The sequence below is a fragment of the Elgaria multicarinata genome, chromosome 8 (genome assembly GCF_023053635.1).
Source record: "Elgaria multicarinata webbii isolate HBS135686 ecotype San Diego chromosome 8, rElgMul1.1.pri, whole genome shotgun sequence".
Taxonomy (NCBI): domain Eukaryota; kingdom Metazoa; phylum Chordata; class Lepidosauria; order Squamata; family Anguidae; genus Elgaria; species Elgaria multicarinata.
The window spans coordinates 6,863,501-6,887,512 of record NC_086178.1 but is presented as its reverse complement, the minus strand read 5'-3'; the positions used below and the strand labels follow the sequence as shown (position 1 = coordinate 6,887,512).

General features: G+C 50.6%; 1 protein-coding gene across 1 annotated transcript in view; it reads left to right on the top strand.

Annotated features, from left to right (window-relative positions):
* Positions 1–24,012, top strand: part of LOC134402377 (solute carrier family 12 member 9-like) — a 128,542-nt gene that overhangs the window by 86,459 nt on the left and 18,071 nt on the right. The window contains exon 10 of the mRNA XM_063131794.1: positions 22,075–22,267. Within this exon, the coding sequence (XP_062987864.1) occupies positions 22,075–22,267 (193 nt within the window). The remainder of the gene's footprint in view (positions 1–22,074; positions 22,268–24,012) is intronic.

The window sequence follows — 24,012 nt, the reverse complement described above, 5'->3', positions numbered from 1 at the left end:
TGGGGAAAAGCTGCTCATGGCCATGTTGGCTGAGAATGATGGCCGTTGTAGTCCAACACCGCTGCAGAGCGCTGCGTTTGGGGAAGGCTGCCAACGGCCGTGCTGGTTGGGGGATGATGGAAGTTGTAGTCCAGCACAGCTGGGGGGTGTTGTGTTGGCGAAAGGCTGGGCTAAAGCCATCCCTCTGGTGCCCCCGTGCCCAGTTCGGAACGGAGCCCAGTCCTCCCTGCATTGCTCCATCCCGGTGACGCTGGGTGCTCACTGTTTAATCTATACATAGACAGAGGCTGGCAACGTGCCCGACATTACAGCATCTTGCAGAGTTGCCTGGAGAAGCTCCATCCATCATGGTCCCCTCCGCCCGCCCCCCCTCCACCTGCCTACGGACTTCCCTTCCGCGGCAGCTGGACCCTCCCCTGAGCATCAGAGGATGGAGCAGTTTGGGCTTGGTGCCTGGATGAGGCCGTATCGCCTACCCTGACGGATTCAGTTACCCTTGCCTAGAACGAAGGGAGGTTCGGGGATTTGCTGTTGGAGCAAAAACTGCTCCGGGTGATTCCAGTTTTGTGGGCTGGGGTGTTGATCAGAGGCGTTGCTCTCCCCTGACAATATCGTTGGTTGCTGCCTCTTCCTTTGTCCCTTTAACAGGAGCCATTGAGGCCCCGTCCCGCCTCCTTTCTCTTGGTCATGCTGGAGTGTAACAGGTAGGGCTGTGGAGGGACCACCCCGAACCGCTTTGGGTCGATCCGACCCTCCCCTGCTCGACAGAGCGAGATCCAGAGGGGCAGTTCGAGATTTTGGGCCCCCCTTCCCTATTTACTTGCCTTCCCGGTGAGCAGCGGAGGCAGGTAAGTGGAGAAGGGGGTGAAATGGGGGACGAATAAGCCCCCCTACCCCCTTACCTGCCTCCGCCGCTGTAGCAGCATGGACTGTGGCGGCGGAGCCAGGTAAGCCACACACACACACACTTACCTGCCTCCGTCGCGGTCCGTCGAAGATTCAACTGAGGCCCAGGCCTCAAAGCGGAAGCAGGCCGCGCCAGGTGAGCCCCCCTCCCTCCCCACTTACCTCCGTTCGGAGCTCCGGATGGAGGCGAATCGCTTCGTCTCGATCCACAGCTCCCCCGACCCGATACGGATCCACCTTTGGCGGAGGCGGATCGGGTTGCTCCGTTCCGGATTCGCGATCCGAATCGGAGCGGAGCACAGCCCTGGTAACGGGACCCTGGTGAGTGGCTTTTCAGTAGCTTGCCAGAGCACTGAAACGCTGTTTTGTGATGAGAACCTCAGAAGAGTCCTGATACGGGATCAGACCCAGGGTCCATTTCGTCCTGCATTCTGGATTGTGGGAAGCCCACAAGCAGCGCAGGAGCGCAGTATCAAATGTGCAATAGCAGTGACAGTTGGTAGTTCGTGCTAGCAGCCTTCCTCAACCTGGAGCGCGCCAGATGTGTTGGACTACAACTCCCAGAATGCCCCAGCTGGGAGAAGCAGTCCAACACATCTGGAGCGCCCCAGGTTGAGGAAGGCCGTGCTAAAGCCATCCGGTAAGAGTCATGGCTGAGGCGGGATTTGAAACCAAACCTCAAACAGACAGTGTGGTGTAGTGGTTGGAGCGTCGGGCTGGGACTCAGGTTCTAGTCCCCACTCAGGCCATGGAAGCTCCCTGGGTGGCTTTGGGCCAGTCCCTGACTCTCGGCCCGACCTACCTCACAGGGTTGTTGTGAGAATAAAATGGAGAGGAGGAGGAAGACCACGTAAGCCACCTTGGGTTCCTTGCAGGAGGGAAAAAGGTGAGATAGAATTGTAATAATACAAAATCCAACCGTCAATCTATCTATCATGGCTCTTTTGTGTCCCTGAGGTTATGCGATACCTGACGAGAATCCTCTCCCCGCCTCCCACCTACCCCTGGCCAAGTGGTCAGCAGTTACTTGAGGTCGCTTTCCCACAGTCCTTTGTGGTTCCCTAGAATTTCCCACAATGCTCTCCCCCCACCCCCCGGGGCTACTGAACGCTGGCAGGCAGTGGCGAGAGACAGGGAAGGATGACATTGGGGACTCCAAAAGACGGACGCGTTGTGTGAACGCAGACGCCATGCGCCTCGAGGTGCTCACCGTAACTCTGGCGTTGGAGAGTTGCCCGGTTCCGTCTGTTCCGGAGCGGGACTGTGAGCAGAGTAGCTGTTCCACGGCTGTCTGCAACCAGGAGTTTGTGTACTTGCCTGCCCTGGTCAGCCAGCTTTGCTCTTCCATGCAAGCCGCTCCGTTTTTCTGCCGCTTTCATCGTGTGATAATGGGGGAAGTGGCAGCGGGGGGGGGGGAAGGAAATAGCACTAAAATGAGTGAAACCGACTTGATGTACAGTTGGAAACCAGCGCGTCCACCTCAGATCGAGGGAGCCTCCGAGCCTCCGAATCTGCTTTTGTTTCATGGGGGGGGGGGGGAGAGGAAATCCGAGCCCCCGAATCAGCTTTTGTTTTATTTGTGGGGGGTGGGGGTGGAAGGAATCCGTCTTTCTGATTGACTGTTTTCTGTTGGCTCCTAATAAAGCAGTCGGGCAAAAGCAAATCTTAAATGCATTGTTTTTAACTCTTGGGATTTGGAGGCAATTTTGAGATGTGTGTGTGTGTGTGTGTGTGTGTGTGTGTGTTTTCCTGTGAGTTGTAGTTTGTCATGTTTGATGGGGTGGGTGGAAGGAAGCGTAAAGCGTGATCCGTGGCTCTTCCAGGTGGCACCCACAGCCCAGTAGAACCAGGGCAGGTCCTTCTTCTGTGCAAGGTTGCCAGTGCCCCCCCTCACCCCCCCCATGGAATGGATCCAAGCAGAAGGAGGCTGGGGGGGGGGGGAGACTCGTTCATGTTGCCAAGTAAGCCTGCAGCCATTATCCCAGCTGGATGCATTAGCACTGAGAACCAGAGGGAGGGGGGTATTTTTGGCCCGGGGGGGGAGGAGGACGGGGGGAGAGACGATTTTGCTGCCTGAGATAGTAATTGAAGCCGTTCTGCCCAGCTAATGGCTGTTATGATTAAGTTCTATTATGGAGCCCGCGCACAGGAGCGGGTGGGTGGCGTTTTTTGTTGGGAAACGCGACGGGGAAGGGACGCATTGACAGCCTTTCAGAGGGAGCGACAGAGCCTGCTGCTCCTCGGCCACACGGTCCCGTCCCCCCTGAAAAGTTCTTAATAGCAGCCCACATAATAACCCGCGAGTGGTAAGAAAGAGCACATTCCGGGGTGTGGGGTGGTGGTGAGGATTTGCTGGGAGGCTGCGTCTCCCCTTCCCCTCTGCAAGGACAAAGTAATGAACTTGTAGGTTCTCTGGGCGCGTGCCCCGCTGCTGCACCCCTTTCCGGTCCTCTCCACCCTTCCTCGCCGCCCCGCCGTGACTTTGACCCAGTTTACGTCGAACGAGGCTGGCCCAGCGCTCACTCTCAGCCCTTGGGCCGAAACCTGTTTTGGAGAAGTTTTCGGGGGACCATATTCTAATGTGGGGCAAAGGAGAGGAGCAAAAATACCACCAGCACAGCGACGCTTCAAGGTCGTCCTGCCAGGAACCAAGACTTGAGAGAGGCATGGAGAATGGGGGGGAATCGGCCTCAAAACCAACCAATGATCCGCGTTGGGGGTAGGACTTTGGCACGGCCGTCTGGGAAACCTTAGCCGGCCGAATTTGGCCCGCGGGCTTGACCTTCAACACCCCTGATGTAAACCTAAGCACCAGGTCAGTCGGCAGACCTGTGTCACCTTTACCGCTCGTGATGGAATAAGTTATTTCCAGGGCGATTGCAAACTGGTTCCCCGCTTGGGGCATGATAAACGAGGCCCCTGGTGTGCATGGAGCATCGTGGAATAACTGGGGAGACCCACTGTTTGAGCGTGTGCCACGTCCCCTGGCAATGGTCATTTCTCAAGTGTGCAGCAGGTCTTGAACTGATGACCTGAGGTTTGTCAGGCAGGGATTTAGCCAGTCCACCACCACTGGCCAAAGAAAGGAGGTCATCGACCCAGGCCAGCGACAAAGGCCCTTGGCAACTATAGGCCTCAGCTGGTCATGTGACTGGCAAAGGCTTAATTGGTTTAAAACAGGGCTGGGGAACGTCAGTAGGTCCAGGGGCCTGTTTCCTCCCCCACTCCAGGAACCACACCTCTCTCCGCTACCGAAATTGTCGCCAATTTTGCCACTCGAAATTCGTGATGTGGTGTCAGCAAAAAAGCTGCAACCTTCCTTTGAAACCAGGCTTGTGGGAACCGTGCACCTTGTTTTAAAGTAGAATCGCCCTCCCGGGAGACTTCCAAAAATGAGATTTTGTTTGATTTTGTTTTAAAAGGAAAATAACCCTTTTTTGCTGCCGCTGCTGCACTAGCAAATTTCGGTGGCAGTGAAGGCCGAAAAAAGTCTGGCGGGGGGCAGGCGGCTAATGCCCACACCTAATTCAAAATAGACATTAAAAGGCCTCAGAGGGAACCTGCAAGCTACTTCGACTGCTCTGGTTCCTGAGAAGAAACTGGTTGTGCTGGAGAAGGGGTGCTCTGGAAATATTCCTCTCTTCAACAGCTCACTCACAGGTGTAGACAAATATTATCCCAGATGGAGCACCGTAGACCCGGAATGCAAGTCTAGCTTCTGGAACAGATTCTGGGCCTCAGTATCTTAGCTTGTGTGTTCAACTGTTATTGTGGCTGTGAGAGTGGCCTGGCATAAACGTAGCCAGGAGGAAGTAATTGAATCGTAGAGTTGCAAAGGGCCTCTAAGGCCATCGAGTCCAACCCCCTGCTCAGTGCAGGAATCCACCCTAAAGCATCCCTGACAGATGGTTGTCTAGCTGCCTCTTGAATGTCTCTAGTGTGGGAGAACCCACAACCTCCCTAGGTTATTGGTTCCATTGTTGTACCGCTCTAACAGTCAGGAAGTTTTTCCTGATGGCCAGCTGGAATCCAGCTTCCTGTAACTTGAGCCCGTTCTTCCGTGCCCTGCAGTCTGGGATGGATGATCAAGAAGAGTTACTGGCTCTCTTCTGTGTGACAACCTTTCAGTTCCTTGAAGAGTGCTCTCATGTCTCCCCTCAATCTTCTCCAGGCTAAACAGGCCTAGCTCTTTCAGTCTCTCCTCATAGGACTTTGTTTCCAGACCCCTGATCATGCTCCAGCTTGTCTGCATCCTTCTTGAATTGTGGAGCCCAGAACTGGACGCAATACTCAAGGTGAGGCCTAACCAGCACTGAATAGAGGGGAACCAGTACCTCGCACGATCTGGAAGCTATACTTCTATTAATGCAACCCAAAATAGCATTTGCCTTTTTTTTTGCAGCCACATCACACTTTTGGCTCATATTCAGCTTGTGCTTGATTGTCTCTTGCTATGGGGGTCATCTTACAGCAGAGGTGTGCATTCCAGTCTGTGCATATCTTTGTATCCTAGAAGTGTAGGGACAGGCTCTTCGAAAGGGCCCAGCAGTAGCTAGGAGGTGAGTTTACAGGGCTCAAACCTCAAGTATTCGAAGGGAATTGAGGAAGGGTGCAAGAAAGATAGAGAACTGGAGCCAAAGGGACAAGAAAAGAGGGCAGTGCCTAAGCAGAGAGGGCAAGACCAGGCCTTCCCCAGAATCCTTTGCAGCAGTTCGCCACCGCTTGCCCCTCTGTGCTGATACCGCTTGGCATTGTCTGATTCACGGCAGCCTCGGCCTGCCGGTATATTGGCAACATGGTGGATAATGAATTGTTTACGACCGGTAGTTCTGTTTTTCAATGAGCTGAAACGTGTCGGATAATAAGTTGTTTATAAGCCGTAAATCTCGGCTACCATAAACCCAAAGCGCATCACTTAATGGTGAATTGCCAGCTCTGGCCCCCTTCGGGCGGCGGGTCTCAAGCCCGCCATCTCATTGGACGCCGGATCGATGGGAAGCGGGACACCCTTCTCCCATTGGACGGCGTGCGGATGATAAAGCCGTGAGCTCCCGTGCCGTTGGACGGGGCCCGGGAGATGAGTTGTGAGGTCCGTCCCTATTGGTTAGTAGATGGATGATGAGTTGTGAGCTGGCGTCCCATTGGGTAATGAATTACTCGGAGACATACTTGCTCAGGAGAAGTAAATCTGTTTGCTACATTGTTGCAGAGTTGTGATTATATTGTAGCCACGCTCTGTAAATCACAGGGAAGGGCCTTGATATACTGCTCTGGGAGCTGGTTGCAGCAGGATACATCTGTACCGGCAGGCTGGGGCGACCGGGCGGCAGCTCCGCTCTCCTCTGCCTTATCCCGGGCTGGCTTTGATGCGGTCCCCTGGGCAGGCCTGCACCTTGACTGCGTGCCAGTACACAGTCAAGCTATGCTGGTAAATGCCTGGAGACAGGAGCGGGAATCGTTAACGCAATAAGCAGGGGCGTTTGTGCCTGTCTATAAAAAGAAAAAGTCTGATTTCTGCACCGAGGCGAGCTTGAATTTGCGAGTCAATTTCCACGTAATGTTTGCATGGTTGATTCTGCCGCCCGTTTGCCACGGGGAAGGGATTCAGGCACAGGGCTGAAGAAATCCTGCTTTGATGCTGCCCCTCCTCCCCCTCTCTGGCTTTTGACATTGGCTGCACGTGTCCGTTTTTAGCCATAAGGTCTAGAAACCTGTTTCTAAATACGTTGGAAGCTTAACTTTTTTAGATGCCGACTGCCATGATTTCAGTGTGGTCAGCGATCCCGTCTAGCTAGGCGTGGGGTGGTTGTTCTTAGCCGGCAGAAAGAGGAGGAAGTTCAGTGTTCCCCACAGAGAGAAAGAGAGTTGCAGCAGGCTGTTCTAGACAGTGAGCGCGGCAAAGTGAAATGCTGGGGAATTTCCGTAGGCAGTTGTTGTTTCAGGATGACAACCCTGAGTCAACATACCGGAAGGTGCCTTCCGTGATTGCATAAACAAGCGTGCGGCGCTGTTGGGCTGCCATATCGCACCCAGACTAGGGAATGGATATCAGGTGTGCTAAGCCGTGCATTTTACAAAGCCAGCTGTGGTGCACGGCTGCTGATGCCACGCTCGGCATTTGAATCGTAAGAGTCGGAAGGGACCTCAGTGGCCATCTAGTCCATCCCCCTTCTGATGCAGGAAATCCACTGGGATAACGTGGCTTTATGCCTCAAACGAAGGAGAGCCCAATCCCTTCTAAGGCAGCCTGCTTCGCTGTTGAACGGCTCTTACCGTCAGGACGTTCTCCCAAAGATTGAACCGGAATCCTTTTCCTTGAAACAGAACCCCATTGCGCTATCTCCAGCTTTTGCTGCCTTGCTCCTGCAGTCCTGCCCAGCCTCGGGGGCTGCCGGCCCAAGGAGACTGCTCAGCTGAGCTCCTTTGGTGTGGTTCAGCAAGGAAGCAGCCTATAGAGCCTCTTCAGCACCAAGGACAGGGACTGTGAAGCATGAGAGCTCCACGTGAGCCCTTAGCCCATGCTTCCAAACCTGGCGCCCTCCAGATGTTCTGGACTGCCACTCCCATCATTCCCACGCAACAGGGCCCATCTTAGTGGAGAGTCTTGTTGAGCTAACAGAGAGGAGGGGTTCTTCTCCCCATTGGTGCTGTTGGAGTCACTGGTCTCTTCTTCCAGGAAGCCTTCCGATGGTGTCCCATTGGGTGCTCCTGCAGGTAGGTTTGGGGGCTTGTGGGGGTTGGAAGAAGCCTCCTTCCGTCAATAGGGCTTTCTGGTCCACTGCGCAAGAACTGAAGTGGTTGTAATAACAGCGGCTTCCCTTTATTAACGTCAAATGACAATGCAGCCTTGCTTGGAGGCTTAATAGGTGCAGCAGGCCAGGCAGAGCGAAGCACAGTTCGCCGTTGCTGTTGTGGGAGGAAAACCGTTGAGGCTGTGACATTGGACAGCAGCCGCCAGCAGGATGTGTTTGTGTATTGTTTTGTTTTTGTCCTGAGGGCTTTGAGCAGGCGCAGTCTATCTGAGCACTGAGAATAAATGCCCTGAGCATAGAATGACTCATGACAGTACTCCGTGGAGGTAAGGGTGTCTTCATGTCCTCCAAGGCCACAGGAATACGTGGGGTTCCTATTTATGCAAGATGTATCTGGTTTCTAAAATGAGAGGTGCTGGAGCTCAGGAAACCTACCAGATTGCTGGGATTTGAGGAACCTCAGCTTATAACTCAGGGTGTGTGGAAGCCATGCTGCCCAAGCTGTGCGTCCCCAAATCTTAGCTGTCCAAGGCCTGGAGGCAGGGATGCTGATGTGGCCATTTGTCTGCCTTGGCGATCGTTCTGCAGCGAGCTGAGCTCAGAAGCAACGGTTTATTCTTAGGGTGCAGAGGATAGGGGGCTTGAGAGGCCGTGTGAGCGAGGGGCCGTTGCCCAGTGGTAGAGCCCGTGCTTTGCATGCAGGAGGTCCCAGGTTCAAATCCAGCATTTCCAGGTAGGGCTAGGAAGGAATCCTGAAACCTTAGAGAGCCACGCTGCCAGCCAGTGTTGGCAATACTGAGTTAAATAGACCAAGGGACTGGTTCAGTATAAGCTAGTTTCTTAAGTTCCTGCGAAGGAGCAGACATGTGAAGAACAGATGCAGTCACAGAGATGTCTCAGTGTGCACATCCTGGCTCTTCTGGATTGCCCCCGCTAAGCCGCTATAAAGACCCTTGACCAGACCGACACCTGCCCTGGTGGGGGCCGTGTTGCCTGCACCACATCACAGAGTGGGAGAACTCATTCTTTCCTTCTCCCCCCTGGTATTTCCCCTGTGTTGAAACTCTGGGTAGCCCAGTGAAATTGCTCAGCAGCAAGAGACGGGCTGGCGAAAGGAAGCCTTTAATCACACAACGCAGAATTAAGGAGTGGGTTTTTCTAGTGCCAGAAGTGGAGAAGGCCTGTCTGTCCAAAGAGGGCAGACAGATTTATGGAGGGAGAAGTGCTATTCACATCCGCCGGGTGGAACCTCCATGTTTGCATGCAGTGTACCTCCGCATACCAGATGCCGAGGACATGCAATGGGGCGAGCCTTCGCGTCCTGTACAGGTGCTTCCCGGGGACACCTGGCTGGCTGGACCCTCTTGGAGACAGGCAGGCCGGGATTTCGGCGGGCCCTTGCTCTGATCCGGCACAAGCTTCTGTGCAGGTGCCTGGGTCAAGTCTCAGCGATGTCGCTGCTTGGTAGGCCAGAGAGCCAGAAGTCAGGCGTCTCCAGGAAGGATAGGCAAACTTGGCTCTCGAAGGATGCTCTCTGGAATAAGGCAAAGCGAGTTCAGAGCTGGCTGATTGGCTGGGCCACCGGGGGAAAAGCGCTTTAATGGCATTCTGCGTGAAGAAGGGGCAAAGGCAGCTCAAATTGGGAATTGAGCTTTCGATAAAGGCGCTTAAATAGACTTCGCTTCCAGGGGAATTGAGGAGTTTGGTTTGTAAATGATCCGAGAAGTTGTTAACGGCCTCCGTACTCCTACTTTCAGCATTCCCGTGTGTGCGTGTGTGTTTCCTGGTGTTAAATTATCATTGGGAGCCTCTTGGATTCTGGGGGGGAGGCGGTTGCACTTCTCCTGTTCAAAGCACGAATTGAAACTGCACTCCCCCCCCCCTTCCTGCTCCTTTGAACCAGGTCAGAGGCTTTGGGCGTTTTCACACATTGGCACAGAGTACTAAACTAAACAAGAGCCGAATGGGACTCCCGTCACTGGATCTATGTAAACAGCCCAGAGAGCTTTGGCTGTGGGGCATTATACAAATGCAATAAATAAAGTAAATCATTATTATTATTATTATTATTTATTTATTTATTTATTTATTTATTTATATAGCACCATCAATGTACATGGTGCTGTACAGAGTAAAACAGTAAATAGCAAGACCCTGCCGCATAGGCTTACATTCTAATAAAACCATAATAAAACAATAAGGAGGGGAAGAGAAAGCAAACAGGCACAGGGTAGGGTAAACAGGCACTGGGTAGGGTAGAACTAACAGTATAAAGTCAGAACAAAATCAAGTTTTAAAAGCTTTAGGAAAAAGAAAAGTTTTTAGCTGAGCTTTAAAAGCTGCGGTTGAACTTGTAGTTCTCAAATGTTCTGGAAGAGCGTTCCAGGCATAAGGGGCAGCCGAAGAGAATGGACGAAGCCGAGCAAGGGAAGTAGAGGCCCTTGGGCAGGTGAGAAACATGGCATCAGAGGAGCGAAGAGCACAAGCGGGGCAATAGTGTGAGATGAGAGAGGAGAGATAGGAAGGAGCTAGACTCTGAAAAGCTTTGTAGGTCAACAGGAGAAGTTTATATTGGATTCTGAAGTGAATTGGAAGCCAATGAAGAGATTTCAGAAGTGGAGTTACATGGTCAGAGCGGTGAGCCAAGAAGATGATCTTAGCAGCAGAGTGGTGAACAGAAACCAACGGACTGATGTGAGAAGAAGGAAGGCCAGTGAGAATCATAATCTCGGGGTTTGTTTTTAAAGTTAAAAGCAGCCACGAGGGGAACCGAGAGGAGGGGAGTTTAACACTTTCACCTCCTGCCGTTTTCCTGATCTCAATTGCCGCACGGGCAACCCCGATAGAGCGGAGCTGGAAGTTCTGAAACGAGAACTTTGGGCTAGAATTTGGGAGGCCTGATAGAGGCTGAACCCCTGTTCAGGTTTGGAAGCAGAGGGAAGAAAGTCATGGAAGGGTGAAAATGACCACCACTGCCTAGAGCTCTTCAAGGGTGGCACTGGAGATTCCCCCCCCCCCCCACACACACAGAAGCCCCAATAAAAGAACAACCTCCAAACTGGTGACCTGCAGATGTGTCGAGCTACTATAACCCCCATAATCCCCAGCCAGCATGCCCCCCATTGCTGCTTTTAATTTAAATCTATTCACAGATTTCCCACTCTGTAGTGTGTCAGGGCCGGGCCTGGTACGTTGCAGACGGGACTCAAAGTGAATTTTACCCTGCGCAGGTCGCTGGAACAGAAAAGGGTGCCTGTTGCTCTGTGGACTGGTACCGCAGGGCTCAGTCCTGGGCCCAGTGCTCTTCAACATTTTTATTAATGATTTGGACGAGGAGGTGCAGGGAACGCTGATCAAATTTGCAGATGACACAAAATTGGGTGGGATAGCTAATACCCTGGAAGACAGAAACAAACTTCAAAGTGATCTTGATAGGCTGGAGTGCTGGGCTGAAAACAGCAGAATGAAATTTAATAGGGATAAATGCCAAGTTCTACATCTAGGAAATAGAAACCAAAGGCACAGTTACAAGATGGGGGATACTTGGCTCAGCAATACTACAACGAGAAGGATCTTGGAATGGTTGTAGATCACAAGCTGGATATGAGCCAACAGTGCGATATGGCTGCAAGAAAGGCAAATGCTATTTTGGGCTGCATTAATAGAAGTATAGCTTCCAAATCACGTGAGGTACTGGTTCCTCTCTATTCAGCCCTGGTTAGGCCTCATCTAGAGTATTGCATCCAGTTCTGGGCTCCACAATTCAAGAAGGACGCAGACAAGCTGGAGCGTGTTCAGAGAAGGGCAAGCAGGATGAACAGGGGTCTGGAAACAAAGCCCTGTGAGGAGAGACTGAAAGAACTGGGCATGTTTAGCCTGGAGAAGAGAAGATTGAGGGGAGACATGACAGCACTCTTCAAATACTTCAAAGGTTGTCACACAGAGGAGGGCCAGGATCTCTTCTCGATCCTCCCAAAGTGCAGGACACGGAATAACGGGCTCAAGTTAAAGGAAGCCAGATTCCAGCTGGACATCAGGAAAAACTTCCTGACAGTTAGAGCAGTACGACGATGGAATCAGCTGCCTTGTGAGGTTGTGGCCTCTCCCACACTAGAGGCCTTCAAGAGGCAGCTGGACAACCCTCTGTCAGGGATGCTTTAGGGTGGATTCCTGCACTGAGCATGGGGTTGGACTCGATGGCCTTGTAGGCCCCTTCCAACTCTGCTATTCTATGATTCTATGAAAGGCAGAATGCCAGGATTCTGGTATTTATTCTAGGTTTGGCCAGTCCAAAGCCCCTTCCAATCACAGGGGCTGATGTTAACGCATCTTCTGTGCACCTTAAAACTCTGAGTCCTGAGAGCCACACAGTCTTGTCTGAGTTCAGCCCCAAGGTCTTGGTTCCAGGTTCAGATCCCCGAGGCACCTGGTCCAAGCCTCTGGCTTGGAGTGGGGATACTCAGGCCCAGGGCCCCAATCCAGCCTTCTGGGGTTCCCCAGATGCCCCCCTGCTCCACCCGTGAATCGTTACGTGCACACACACACACACACACACACACCTCGTCACGTTAAACGGTTGAAATACTTCTAAGGCATAGTTACTCGCAGTAAGAGCTGGACTGCTTCTCTGAAATTGAATTCGACCCTTTGGCCTGAAGAGAATCAACATCCTTGCTTCTGATCTTCTGTCGTGCTGTTTCACATGCAGGATACTTGTCAGTGAAAGGCATTATTTTAAAATCCACGGGCTGTCAAGCCAATGTTAAAAAATAAAATAAAAAAATCTCACGTTTGTGGTACCAAGGTGGCAAAAACGCAGGAAGCGCTTTTTAGCATCGTGGGTGAAAAACAGCTTCAGAAGCGGAGAACTGGAAGTCTTAAGTGCTCCTTGTCTCTGTGTTCATCCCTCGGCCCCCAGGCAGGACTCTCCAAGTCCTGATTTCTAAGTGGATGCTTAATTGATAATTACCCAGTTTGCAAGCCCCTGTGACTACCAGGGAGAGAAGGGTTGGAGGGAGTACTTTGGCGCGTGAGGAGAAGGAAGGCGGGTGGGGGATCAAGTCGGCTACCGAGCACGGGGCACGGCTGCTGCCCAAGTCCACAGAATGGAATATGCCTGGGGCTCAATGGGTGTGTGCTGGGTGGGGGGCGGAAGTAAAACTGTGCACCTACCTAGTCCAGTTTTTATGCCAACAAAAGCAGCCGCTTGTTGCTCAGTTTGCACAAGTCCTGCGTTTGCATTATTTTGCATAATTTATGTGCGTTCCTTTTTTAATTTCATTGTGGTTTTGCTGGTCACGGAGGAGCAACCGGATATCCCTTCTGAGACTGAGCAAGTCTTTCCTACACACTTTCAAACTTTGCAGCCTTAAGGGATAGAAACACCTTCTTGAGCAGGTGGGTTTTGCTGTGAGCATGCAGCCCCTGCATATGGCTTGGCTCTACTTTCCCCGTGGGTGTGGGTGTGCGCAATGGCCCAAAATCGTGGACCCCATGAAGACCAGAAGTCTCCATGACCCTGGAGAAAACCATCTTCCTCCTGGAAAAGTGCAAGTTCAAGTGGAAGTTACAGGTGTAACTTCTGATCCATAAACAGCTGCTTTTGTGATGCTGCCCACAGGAACAGGGACAGGCCACTAGTCAGTGGCAAAAGGAGAGAGACCAAGAGGTTGCCTGAGCCCTGTGTGGGTGGCCTTGGCCAACTTCAGTGCCCTAATTCCCTCTGCACAGAGGCTGTGAAGAGGGATTCCCAGCGCCCGTTCCATGCGCTGAGCAAAACCCTGCAGAGCAAAGATGGGAGTCAGAATGCAATAGCGTAGACCTCTGGATCGTTAAAAGTTTAAAGCAGAATAAAACCAAAGTAAAATCCAGAGCAAATGCTAGCAGCGTTATAAAGATCTAAAAGTGCAATAGCAAATACTTAAAAACAAAAAAGATTAGGTATATAAAGAAGCACCCAAAGGCCACAGTGTAGGCACTAGGTGAGCCTCTCTGGAAAGAACATTCTGCAGCTGTGGTGTCACCACTGAAAAGGCCCTCTCCTCTGTAGCCACCTGCTTCGTCTCCTTTGGTGGGGGCACCTGGTGTTCGGCCTCTGAAGATGACCTTCCTGTCCAGGCAGGTATATATGGGAAGAGATGATCCTTCAGGTAACCTGTCCCCAGAAGTGGACTGGCAGCCTTTGGGTTTAGAATGGAGGGGACAGCATCAATCCCTTACAGACCATATGGGGAGAGGCCAGAACAGACTGAGAGAAGGTCCCTGGGATCAGTTCCTTAAACTTGCAGTTCAACAGTCAGGTAGTAGTCCAGCTGCCAAACTTGCGTGTCCTGCTCCCGTTCAAGAGAATGAAATATGGCTGGGGCTCAATGTGTTTGTGCTGGGGGCCAAGGAATTAAAATTCTGCACCTAGGCGGTCCAAATCCTATGCCAACCAAAGCTACTGCTTCTTGCTCAATTTGCATCTCCAACGAAGATGGGCCAATCGCTCTCGCTCCATCCGACTAGCTAATTTCCCCATACCTGAGACAGGTTCACCTGTGGCTCACCTGACAAGGAGAGAAACTGGATGGACCCCAATCAGATACAGATGTATACATCTTAATTCATTGTTTTGGGCATCATGAAATGGAACGATTGATGGGTGGTGGTCCCTGCACAACCTCATGAGCCAGACAGCACAAAATTGGTACTAAAGTACGTATATATTAATCTATTTATTTATTTATTAAAACATTTGTATCCCGCCCTATATCACTGGGATCTCAGGGCGGCGTACAGATAAAATCAGAACAGTGTCAACATAAATAATATAAAAACGTATTAAATCGTTAAATTAAAACCAGTAGAATTTTTTTTAAAGCAATAAAAACAATTGCAACTGTGTAACAATGGCGAATTTAGCTCTCAGAGGCTTTGATAAAGAGCCGTGTTTTAACTTGGCGCTGAAATGAAGCCAGCGTCGGCGCCAGTCAGGTCTCCAAGGGGAGGGCATTCCACAACCAGGGTGCCACCCCAGAGAAAGCCCTGTGAATTTAGAGTTATGGTGCAGGTAATCTGAGAGAATAACGTATTTTTAGCTTGATGAAGCGGATCACAAACATCCCTAAATACATAAAGGTTATGATTACTAAAAGTCTAATAGAAATAGTGGCAAGCATATTCTTAATGAAAGCAAAACACAAGTTCCTCTCCATCTAGCAGTTAGTATATAATTTTCATGTTTACCTTAATAGAAAGCATGGTTGAAAGGGTTAGCAGAAGCACGTTGGGGGTAGGCTTCGCGTTCGCTCCCTTTCTCTCTACACAAACTGGTTAAAATCTTATTATTCGTAATATTCTAACTAACATTAGCTCTATATTCTTATCTTAAATAAACATAGTGGAGGCGGGTGGCTCCGATGTCGGTGGGACGGTGAATCCGCCCCGGGTTTCAGTCAGAACCAGTCAGAAGTCTAAAGGGGGTGAAGCGCCTTGGATAGTTGTGTTACGGTTCTGAGTGAAACATGGAGTGGATTTGCCGCCCCACTGACATGGGAGCCACCCGCCTGCACTGAATCGACACCTATATGGCTTGACTTGCACCAGAGCTTCAGACCAGTCGTAGCTCCGGCACCCAGTATCAAGAGACAGAAACATCCCATTCCCCTCTTGAGACAAAGGGCTCACCTGTGGGCACTGGCTCACCTGTGGGCAGCTCCCTTGCCCTACTTCCAAGAACACGTTCTTGCCCACAAAGCTACCTCAGAACACTTATAAAACTAATCACCTCTACCAAATACAAGACGTTCTTCTCAACCTCACACATTACAATATGTCTTCTTCCTTCATATTTTTGGGCCGGCAGGCACGTTTGGGAGATGGTGTGCTCACAAAATGGCAGCCATGGTGAGGGGGCCTTATCAGTTTACAAAATGGTAGCCGTGGTGAGGGGGGCTTATTAGTTCACAAAATGGCAGCCGTGGTGAGGGGGCCTTATCAGTTCACAAAATGGCAGCTGTGGTGAGGGAGCGTTATCAGTTCACAAAATGGCAGCCGTGGTGAGGAGGCCTTATCGGTTTACAAAATGGCAGCCATGGTGAGGGGGCCATATCAGTTTACAAAATGGCAGCCGTGGTGAGGGGGCCTTATCAGTTCACAAAATGGCAGCCGTGGTAAGGGGGCCTTATCAGTTCACAAAATGGCAGCTGTGGTGAGGGAGCGTTATCAGTTCACAAAATGGCAGCCGTGGTGAGGAGGCCTTATCGGTTTACAAAATGGCAGCCATGGTGAGGGGGCCATATCAGTTTACAAAATGGCAGCCATGGTGAGGGGGCCTTATCAGTTCACAAAATGGCAGCCGTGGTAAGGGGGCCTTATCAGTTCACAAAATGGCAGCTGTGGTGAGGGAGCGTTATCAGTTCACAAAATGGCAGCCGTGGTGAGGAGGCCTTATCGGTTTACAAAATGGCAGCCATGGTGAGGGGGCCATATCAGTTTACAAAATGGCAGCCGTGGTAAGGGGGCCTTATCAGTTCACAAAATGGCAGCTGTGGTGAGGGAGCGTTATCAGTTCACAAAATGGCAGCCGTGGTGAGGAGGCCTTATCGGTTTACAAAATGGCAGTCGTGGTGAGGGTGGATTATCAGTTCACAAAATGGCAGCCGTGGTGAGGGTGGCTTATCAGTTCACGAAATGGCAGCCGTGGTGGGTGTGGCTGGCCGCAAAATGTTCATTTCCCAGAAGGCAAAGGGGCTAGACTGGAAGAAAAGCAACTTGTCCAAGAACCTAATTACAAGGCAGTGGTGGGGTCTGAGCTCTGACCCAAATAAAGATGGAGCTGCAGGGCAGCCCTTCCCTTTGCAGTCTGCCAGCCTCCCAGTAAAAAAAATAAAAATAAAACATCTTAAGAAAAAAAATGAAAATCAGGAAGGGCAGGGAGCTTGCCAGGCACCAAAAGAGACATCTGGGGACTCATTGGTGCCCCTGGACACCATGTTGGAGATCCCAGATGTAGATGAACCTGGACTAAAGCAACCAATGGTCTGATCCATAATAAAGCTGCTTCCTGGAATGTCCGCCAGCTGAAATTGCCAGGGCTTGGGAGGCCGGTGTGGACACCCCAAGGACAACGAGGGCCAGGATCTCTTCTCGATCCTCCCAGAGTGCAGGACACGGAATAACGGGCTCAATTTACAGGAAGCCTGATTCCGGCTGGACATCAGGAAAAACTTCCTGACTGTTAGAGCAGTACGACAATGGAACCAGTTACCTAGGGAGGTGGTGGGCTCTCCCACCCTAAAGGCATTCAAGAGGCAGCTGGACAGCCATCTGTCAGGGATGCTTTAAGGTGGATTCCTGCATTGAGCAGGGGGTTAGACTCGATGGCCTTGTAGGCCCCCTTCCAACTCTACTATTCTATGATTCTAAGTGTTTTAGGTGCCTGAGTTTTAGGGTGCTCACCAAGAGTGGTTAGGGGGTGTCTGAGCCCCCCCCCCCCCCACTCTGCTCCCTCGCCCCGCTGCAGTTATAGCACATTTTAGCAGGCCTTTTGCTGCTGGACTGAAGGCAGCAGAGCTCTGGTCTCCCTAACCCCTCCGCACTGTGTTAACTAGCTGGCAGCTTTTCCCCCTCTTATCTTGCCTGCGTGACACTCACCCTTACAGCTATTTAACACTCTCTAAACGGGGTCTCATCTTGCCTGGGGGCTGAGCGCTTTCTAAAAGGAGTAATTGAATCTAGACCTTCTCTCCCCCACCCCTCCGACAGACACTTGCACGCGCGCACACACACATCATCTCTCAGGAAGAGGGGTGAGGACTCCGCATCATTCTTCATGGAGCCATTTCCCAGCATTGATTAGCCCCGTGAAGCTGGAAAACGTAGGAGAATAAAGCATCTCACATTGATGAGCGAACAGGACTCTTGAAAGGCCGGGACTCCGCTACCAAGGCTTAATTTGCATCTTTTCATTCTCTCTGAGGAGGTACAAGTAGGAGCGATGACGGGGAGACTTTTTCAAGGCGCCATTGTTCGAGTGGCTTTATTTCTCCATGTCTCCTTAGTACCCCGCCGGATCTGTGCATCTTCCTCCTTTTTTTGTGAAAGAGAGAAGAAATTTTTAAATGAGTCCCCTGAGCATGTGCAGAGTGTGTCCTCTTCCAACACTGAGCAGAAAATAATAAGGATCCCGGATCCCGTACGGGCCTGGTCTATGACACGTCCTCTCTTTAAACAGCTCCCTTGATAAGGTTTTGAGAATATGGCCCGGCGTGTTTTGTTTTGTTTTAATTTAAAAATAAATGCCATAATGGTACTTCCGTCCCACTGCTAAGCCGTATGCCAGTACTCCTTACAGGCTTGCTTTCAGCGCTGCCTCTCTGCTACTCTCAGGAATGAAGTTGAACCGTAGAAGCCTGGGTTCGAACCTTCTTGGTCAGTCCTAGTAGGCAATAGCATCCACAGGAAAGGAGGAATCTCCATTGGTGCCACACAAGGAACAGTGGGAAAGGCTCCTGCCATCATCTAACTTCGGGTCCACCTGGTTTGTGGCCTTGTTCACATCTTGCTCCATCTAGTACGGATACGTTTATTTATTTGCATTTTTATGCAATTAATCTACCAAGACATGCGAGGCAAAACCGTGACGTTCATCAGCAGACTGCTTATGCATGCCACGGCAGGGTCGGCTCCAGGCTTGAGGAGTCCCTGGGCAAGGTGTCCTCTGGTGGGTTTACCTGGCCTTGGTAGCAGTACTCTGGGGGCTCCACACCTTGGAGAGCTCCTCATAGAATCATAGAATACCGTATTTCTTCGATTGTAAGATGCCATCGATTGTAAGATGCACACTAATTTCAGTACCACCAACAGAAAAAAAACACCTAAGACACACCCGCGATTCTAAGATGCACCCCATTTTTAGAGATGTTTATATAGGGAAAAAAGTGTGTCTTAGAATCGAAGAAATAGGGTAGTAGAGTTGGAAGGGGCATACAAGGCCATTGAGTCCAACCCCCTGCTCAATGCAGGAATCCACCCTAAAGCATCCCTGACAGATGGTTGTCCAGCTGCCTCTTGAAGGCCTCTAGTGTGGGAGAGACCACAACCTCACCAGGCAACTGATTCCATTGTCACACTGCTCTAACAGTCAGGAAGTTTTTCCTGATGTCTATCTGGAATCTGGCTTCCTTTAACTTGAGCCCATTATTTCATGTCCTGCACTCTGGGAGGATCGAGAAGAGATCCTGGCCCTCCTCTGTGTGACAACCTTTTAAGTATTTGAAGAGTGCTCTCATGTCTCCCCTCCATCTTCTCTTCTCCAGGCTAAACAGGCCCAGTTGTTTCAGTCTCTCTTCATAGGGCTTTGTTTCCAGACCCCTGATCATCCTGGTTGCCCTCCTCTGAACACGCTTGTCTGCGTCCTTCTTGAATTGTGGAGCCCAGAACTGGACGCAATACTCTAGAGCTTTAGAACTCCGACTGGTTCTGACTGAAACCCCGAGCGGATTCCCCGCCCCGCTATCATCAGAGCCTCCACTGCACCTCAGGCCTTCTTCGGAAGGACAAACCCCCAAATCCCCCCCCCCATCTGATAGGGCCTTGTCGACTGCTTGGCCAAAGTTGCAGTGGCAGTGACGGGAGCTGGTCTTTCCTCACCCTTGTCAGCACCTTTCCTTTGCCTGCCATTTAACCTCTCTGCCTCTTTCTGGGGAAACAGCTTGGCAGCCCCGCCCCCCAGGTGTGCCTGTGTGCATTAGTATCTGTGCGCTTCAGAGCTTCTGTAATATGCGCTCCTCCGGCCTGCTGCCGAGCCCCAGGAGGGCGCCGCCGTTTTATACACATCGATTACGCACTTAACCACCATTTGCGTTTTATCCCTCACCTTTTCTCCTCTCCGAGCGGCAACGCAGGAGGCACACATGGGCCGCGCATGCATGCACGCACCCTCACGCACTGCCTCTCCCCTTGTTCTCCTCTCCCCCCCCCTTTTCCTGGGGTTCGGTTGTGCAAGAGAGGCGGGAAAAGGAGGGAGACGGGAGTGATTAGTATTCTGAGCCTTTTTTAAATCTTCCTAAGCAATATAGATAAGACAGCGGGTTAGATGAGAACAATTTAATTAAGTCGTATAAAGGAGGCCCTTAACCGGCACCCTGGCTCAGCCAAAGTCTCCGCTTTGCCAAGCGCGCCTGCCTCCGGGCGGGGACCGGGCTTGATGTCACACAGGGCCCTGACTGCAGCCCCCCCCCCCCCGTTTGCAGGATCGATTGCCCCTTTTTGACTCCTTTTCCCTCCCCACCCGCCTGCCCCCCTCCTCCTCCCCACCACAAGGCGGAATGAAAAAACCAAGAGTGGAATTAAAAAACGCCAAGCACTTTGGGGATGTGGTCAGGATGAGAAATGCCTGCACAATCACAGGCGCCCAAGATTTTCTGGAGGAGATTTGAGGCTCCCTTGCCCCAGAGGATAAATAAAGATATGACATCGCGGGTGGGCAGATTTGCAAAAAAAACCAACACATTTTTAAAGCAGTATTTTTATTCTCCTTCCTCTGCGGAGCGCAATACTGGGCATATCTTCAGGTTGTGCTGTTTTATGCTTCCAACAGACCTTGGAGGGATGGTTAGGCTGAGAAATAGTGAAATGTCCAGTAGGCTTTATGGCCGAGCAGGGATTTGAATTCAGGTCTTTCCAATCCAGACTTCTATTGTCCCCTAGATGTGTTGGGCTGCAACTGCTGATTGGGAATGATGGGAATTGTTGCCCCAAACCTCTGGAGGAGCCCAGGTTGGGGAAGGCTCCTGCCATCTAACTTCCTTAACTACTTAATGCGTAATGTCTTAATGCATCACCGATCGATAGAAACTGAGCATTTTTCGTGCCCTGACGTGAATGGTGTGTACTTAAGATCTCAAGAGGGATGGGGGAATCATGTCCAAGGAGCTGTGTGATTAAAATATAAATTTAACAGATGTGTATGGCACTTTTTTGTCATTTTAATATCTGGGGGAATTGGGTTGTTTGTTGTTTGGCATTTTGGTTAGAGATATATGGTAACCAGACTGCGACAGGTTCACTTTTTAATTGCATAAATAAGGCTACATTTTTCCTAAGTTTCTGCGGAACAAAACTTGTGCAAAAGCCCTGCTGCATTCACAAGTCAGCTCACGTCTCCCACATCTAAGAAAGACCAGTGCCGAGAGAGCAACTTTTTGAAATAAGAGGAAGTAAAGCTCTCGCTCTTAAATAAAATGTTTTGTCAGAATAGGCCAGGCAGTTTTATTAATGAATTCTCTGACCGGTGCTGCCTCTCTCTCTTTGCTTTCTCTCCCATATCTAAATCCCGTGATCTAGCCACGGGCATGCTGCCTTTCAAGGGTTGTTTGTGTGTTTGTTTGTTTGTTTTCCCTTCCCGGCACAAGCTCTGTACCTTTTAAAAGGTGCTTGGCAGGCAGAAGTTCAACAGGCGAATCTCTTCCCAGTTTGCAGTAGCAATGACGAGAGTAAGTTTCCCTTGTTGAATTTGTGCTGTCCTGCAGGTGTTAAAGGGACGTGTTTCTGAGAGGGCAAGAGAATCTCCGTTCGCTCATCTCCTTTCCTGAAATTAGATGGTTTCAGTAGTCCGCTTGCTTCTGGTGTCACTAAATTAAAAAAGAAAACTATGTTCCCTAACAATTGCCTTGCTGGATCAACTCTCTAGTCCAACTTTCTGTTTCCAGTGTGGGTCAGCTAGATTCTTCTAGCAAATCATAGGGACAGCCTACTTGCAGGCCCTGTTAAGCTGGGGTGATCTTTTCATTCCACTTGCACAAGAACATTTTTGCACTGGGTTTCCAGCTGCCGCCTTTTTTCCCCACGACAGAAATTCAACAGATACAGCATTCCCAATTGCTGCATCCTCAGCCCAGTCTTAGCCACACCGTTGAAGTTCTGCCTGTACTTCCATGGGAAAAATGCTATGCAACCTATGTGCGTGGGAGAGAGAAGTCAAAACCTGGATGCAAAAGCCCCTTCTGTGCAGGAAATGGTATACATGTACAATCATCACACAGCCCCTTTGGAGTGCTTGAGCAGCCTTGAGAAAGCAAAGCTAGAACTCTTTTATCTACTCAAACGTCTTGTGGTTGGAGATGAGTGCCTTGGACTGTCTTAATGGCTCCTTTGGGGCAAAAGCAATTGCATTCCATCTCCATTGTCTTTAAATGTTGTTAACCAACTGTGAGCCTTCTGGGACAGGGCAGGTTAAAACCCAAATAAGAGGATTTCCTATAAACTGGGCGGGAGTTGCATCCCAGGACAGCCGTGTTATTAGTGCGAAGTCCCTGATCGAATGACGGCCTGGCGTGGATTGGGGGGGGGGGTGTCACATGGCCCTTCGTAGAATTTCAGAGGTCTAAGTGGATCTGTGCCTTCTAACACACACCCTGTGCTCCTTCCACAGGCCCACGTTCCAGTATTTCACGTGGCACACCTGTGTGCTGGGCATTGCGGGCTGTCTTGTCATGGTGTTCCTCATCAGCCCCATCTATGCCTCGGCCAGCGTGGCCTTCATGGTGGTCCTCCTCGTGGCTCTCCATTACCTGTCGCCCAGCAGCAGCTGGGGCTACATTAGCCAAGCCCTCATCTTCCACCAGGTAAGGACAAACGCCGCTAGGCGGGATGTGAAAGTCAGGTCCAGTGAAAGCACATTCACACCTTCCCACTGGAGCAGATCAGAGACGGGGATACATATGCATTGGATATGTCAAGCAAACTGGTGCCCTCCAAGTGTTTCAGATGAGAGCTACCATCAGCCCCAGCCAGCATGGCCAGGGATGATTGGAACTGTAGTCCAAAACAGTTGGAGGGCGTCAGGTCTTCTACAAGTGTTCTAGGTAACGCTGCCTTTGAAGAGTCTCCAGGCGTGACAGTCTAGGATAGCCTTCCCCAACCTAGCGCCCTCCAGGTATGTTGGACTACTACCCCCATCATCCTGAGATATTATGCCCCTTTGTCGTGCAGGTTGGGGATGCTGGGAGTTGTGGTCCAACATGTCTGGAGGGTGCCAGGTTGGGAAAGGCTGCTTTAGCCTATATAGGTTTTTACGCTAATAGATACTTTTAATGATTCTCTTTTCGTAGAATCATAGAATAGTAGAGTTGGAAGGGGCCTATAAGGACATCGAGTCCAACCCCCACCCCCAGTAGCTTTTCGTATTTTTGATTTGTTTTTCTGAATTTGAGCCGCTGTGTCCTTTAACAGAAAAGCAGAATACAAGTGTTCAATCAACCTACCGTCTTGAACAAACTTCAACATTGCGACCAAATAAGAACCCAGAAAATGAGAAAACAAGAGGTCTGTAGTTGTCCTAAGATAAGGGTGAAAGGGAGGAGGAAGGAGAACGTTTCCTGTCTTAGGATCCTGTCCCTTCCATACATTTTGGCTGGGCGGCTTCTCTTGAGAACTGCTCATTTGCCAGAGACAGAACCAGGTGGTCCTCTGTATTCCAGATTGATTTATCTGGTGTAATAATAACTTTCTCAACTTGCAGCCATTGCCTTTGCCTTGTGAGCCTTGTCCTTCTGTGTATCCCTTTAACAGACAGCTTGCCCTTCCAGCTGGCGCCGCTCCCAAACGCCGCCTTTCCCTGGGATCCGTTCCCAGCCCCAGCGAATTGGGCCCGTTGCCCATTCCCAGCCTTTTAATTTTTGTGTCATAAAACCGACACTTAAAAACTCCTGTTAGCGCGTAATGGAATATTCTTATTACCCAGCTGCTGACTTGCTGGCCCGCGACACAAAACACGAGCCCACGTTCATGCCGTGGCCAGGGTGGGTTACTAGGTCGGCGGCTTGGCCTGGCATGTTGCTTGCAGTGCCGGGCCAGACACCACTTGCATTTCGGGGTGGGTGGGTAGAATGTATGGGGAACATACGTAGACGCGTGCGGATTCTGTTGGTTGGTCTTTCTCTGCTTGTACGTGAGCAGGTGGGGTGAGGGCGAGGATGGGCCCCCTCCCATTTTAGAGGTTTCTCAAAAGCTAAAGTTGTGAGACTCTTGTGGCAGATCTTAGTTTCCAGATTTTAGCTTTCCCAGCTGCACACTTATGCATGTTCAGACAGAAAAAAAGGTGCAAACTTATGTATGTTTAGACAGAGTGCAATCCTATGCATGTTTAAACAGAAAAAATGTGTAATCCTATGCATGCTTAGACAGAAAAAAATGTGCAAACCTATGCATGTTTAGACAGACTACAATCCCATGCATGTTTAGACAAAAAATGTGCAAACCTATGCATGTTTAGACAGAGTGCAATTATATGCATGTTTAGACAGAAAAAAATGTGTAATCCTATGCATGTTTATTCAGAAAAAATGTGCAAACCTATGCATATTTAGAC